Source organism: Physcomitrium patens, chromosome 18, assembly GCF_059467195.1.
Source record: "Physcomitrium patens ecotype Gransden chromosome 18, ASM5946719v1, whole genome shotgun sequence".
Classification (NCBI taxonomy): domain Eukaryota; kingdom Viridiplantae; phylum Streptophyta; class Bryopsida; order Funariales; family Funariaceae; genus Physcomitrium; species Physcomitrium patens.
The window spans coordinates 14,615,782-14,619,051 of NC_143427.1; the positions used below are offsets into that span (position 1 = coordinate 14,615,782).

The following is a 3,270-nucleotide window of genomic DNA, read 5'->3' on the forward strand; positions in this document are numbered from 1 at the left end:
GCAATGCCTGCAGCTTCGAATGGCAACAGTCAATAAGATCCGGTTTCCTTGTCAAGGGCCCTCGCTGCTAGTAGGAGCAAAACTAGTTATGATGGTGGACATAAATTCACTTCGTGGTTTTTCATTGCAGCTTTTATGGTGGACCTTTGCTGTTTGATAACGTTCGTTTTCACGTGGGATTTTGGAGCATTCCGATGCCAAGTCTACGGTAGACCGGACTGCTTCTTGTGAGGGAAACGGACATTGGCAACAAGCATTCTTCTTGCTGGGTAAATGAGTTCAAGCAGTTTTGCTTTCGGCAGTCTATCTGTCAGCTACAGATCCATAATAACACCATCAAAAACAAAGATCCATAACCCAATAGCCTCGCGTACTTGCCATTTACAAAAGTAGAGGTCGATGAGGCGGATGAACTCGAGCAGAACGCTGAGAGTTGATTCAACGCGAGCGGTAAGATGATTTCGTCAGAATGGTGAGGGAACAGATGGAATATGCACCACTGACACAACTTATTGCAATCACTTTCTACTCTATGATCACATCTTTCAATATCCAGGCTGCGTGGCAAGTATCAATAATTAAAAAAAAAAATAAAAAAATAAATGTCGACGAAAGAATATTTAGGATTCAAGCGCAGCACACAAAAATTTGTTGATTGTTACTAACTCAGCGAGACACAATCTCGGGTGGACTTCTAGAAAAAGAGGTGGAATTCCGTGGATTGGTATGTGAAAAAAACAAAAACAATAACAAAATTAAACTTCACACCGGAGTCCAGTTTCTATGTTCACAATGCTCTTGTATAGCATCGAGTGCCAGCTTCGCAATGCGCTTTCACCCTGCTGTGGTAAAGGCAACATCGGCTGCACTTGAATCATTTTATGCAGAGCACAGACAGACAGAATCAGAGCCGCTTCTGACATGAGCAGCGAGGGTGGCAGAGGATGAAATCGTGGGGGGATGAACAAAGGACAATGAAGCTCCCTCTTCAGACTAATAAAAGTACCTCCCCCACATCGCTGGTATGTGTGGCACCACAAAACTCGACGAGCAGCATTCCCAGCTCAGAGCTCCCGAGTCTCCTCTACAAAGTCTAGACACACGGTGTACAACACCCACTGGTGATATTTTACCCTGAGAAGCAGTCAGTTTGTCCTTCTCAGTTGATCACCACCTCCTCTCATCAGCACTTGATCGTAATCCCAACCCCCATCTCTCATACTCTCATTTCGGCGTTCGATACAAAGGTTGGAGCTGCAGAGGCCTGAGGCATCGGTCATTTCGTTTTCTAGAGAAGTGGGTTCAGTTTGTTTGTAAGGAGGTGCAATCTGCAGCAGCCGCAATGGCCATTCCGTGGAGTAGCGTGGTGTTGGTGACTCTTGTTTCATTGATGGCCTGCGCTGAGGCCAAGGGGAGCAGCTTCATGGGCAGCGACTGGGGGAGAGCCCATGCCACTTTCTATGGTGGAGCTGACGCTTCTGGTACTCAAGGTGGGTGCCAAGGCCGGTTACTTCGATCTTTGTGGCCACTGACTTGAATGAGCGTGGTTGGCTCCAGCTACGGTGAAAGCGTTCGCGAGGTGTCCCGGTTGTGACTGTAGTTAACAGGAACGAATGTCATAAATGTCTGTTACCCTCATTGTTGCGTGGTTGTCCGTGGCTAGCAAAGAATTCTTCTACTCTCCTGTAACGCCGTTTAGAAGCTCTGGCGCAGTTCTCGTTTTCAAGATTAGGTCCTCTGTAATGCGAGTGTGACAGTACGAGTTTTCTGGTTAATATCGCTGATTTTCCTCTTTGTAGACACGTACGTGCCCAACCCTACTCATGAGAGTGGTCGATTTCTGAGGTTGTGCATTGTTAATGCTTCTGTAGGTGGAGCTTGTGGATACGGAAATCTCTACAGCACTGGCTACGGAACAAACACAGCCGCACTGAGTTCTTCGTTGTTCAACTCCGGCCTCAGCTGCGGAGCCTGTTACGAGCTCACGTGCGATCCATCCGGTTCTCAGTACTGCCTCCCAGGTGGTTCCGCTATCATCACTGCAACAAACTTCTGTCCTACCGGTTCTAACGGAGGCTGGTGCAATCCACCCAAGCAGCACTTTGATTTGGCACAACCTGTCTTTAGCAAGATAGCTCGCACAGTGGGCGGCGTAATCCCTATCAATTACAGAAGGTAGACCTTGACAATCCAGCCCTTCGTTCAAACGTACGGCGTTTCGCTCCACATTCATGTTAATGACTCTCTTTGAGATGCTTTGGGTTTCTGGTTAGCTTCAATTTTGACACGTTTCTGAATCTGATTTTCTGCTCTGTTGGCTGCCAGAGTGCCCTGCTCCAAGTCTGGAGGCATGAGGTTCACCGTGAATGGAAACCCCTACTTTCTGCTGGTGCTCGTCACAAACGTCGGAGGGGCTGGTGATGTCCAGCAATTGTACATCAAGGGTGCCAGCACTGGCTGGCTACCCTTGAAGCGCAACTGGGGGCAGATGTGGCAGTTTACCGGCAACAGTGGCATGCATGGCCAAGCCATCTCCTTCAAGGCTGTCACCAGCGATGGCGCTGAGGCCATATCCCCAAATGTAGCTCCAGCCAACTGGGGCTTCGGACAGACTTTCGAGGGCTCCAACTTTTGAATACATTGATAACCGGCCAATCATCGCAGTGATACCATTTTGAGATGATCCGGCATTGCTGAGGCGTTCGATAGACCGACCGCCCGCTTCTACAAAGTGTCAAGTCTGCCCTCCGAACTTCGTCTAAGATATTCAGTCTCCGTATTTGGATGTGGTGAGTGATCTGCACGTGACCACCTTTGCTTGTAACAGCCCTTACCGATTGGGCTGGAGGCGAAGATGCAGAGAGCACATAGAGGATGCCGAGGTGTGTGCATATATACAGGTCCGTGTGTCAATGGTTTTTCATTACACCACCCGCTCCAGCTTCCACGCATTGTACTATTCACTGACGACGTTCGCGATCCTTACATACGTTAAGTTCCACATGATTTTGATCCCTTGAGAGCTTGGGCTCGGAGAGATGAACCTGCTGTAGGTAGTGATTAGTTCAGTTTACTGTCCCGAGTCTTCGGCTCCACAAGTCTCCATTAAATTTGAGGTGTGCCCAGGTGGTCATATATATATATAGATATAGGGATAAATCGTAGTGCTTCGTTAATTGACCACCTGAACCAGCTCATCTGATCTCTCCAGTTAATAAAAAGTAAGTCGTGCACAAGCGCATTTGCTTGCTTGCTTGTATTAATTTATAA

At 48.0% G+C, this 3,270-nt stretch overlaps 1 protein-coding gene across 1 annotated transcript; it reads left to right on the forward strand.

Moving 5' to 3' along the window:
* The first annotated feature begins 1,041 nt into the window (after window positions 1-1,041).
* Window positions 1,042-3,270, forward strand: LOC112294930 (expansin-A10). The gene is made up of 3 exons (XM_024545931.3): window positions 1,042-1,490; window positions 1,872-2,175; window positions 2,326-3,270. The coding sequence occupies exons 1-3, from the start codon at window positions 1,343-1,345 to the stop codon at window positions 2,633-2,635; spliced, it is 762 nt and encodes a 253-aa protein (XP_024401699.1). The 5' UTR covers window positions 1,042-1,342; the 3' UTR covers window positions 2,636-3,270.

Bases quoted from the DNA above. Each gene is read 5' to 3' on its own strand.
- LOC112294930 (XM_024545931.3), top strand. From the start codon at position 1,343: ATGGCCATTCCGTGGAGTAGCGTGGTGTTGGTGACTCTTGTTTCATTG. The intron at 1,491-1,871 runs GTGGGTGCCAAG...ATGCTTCTGTAG, and splicing joins TGACGCTTCTGGTACTCAAG to GTGGAGCTTGTGGATACGGA. The intron at 2,176-2,325 runs GTAGACCTTGAC...GTTGGCTGCCAG, and splicing joins ATCCCTATCAATTACAGAAG to AGTGCCCTGCTCCAAGTCTG.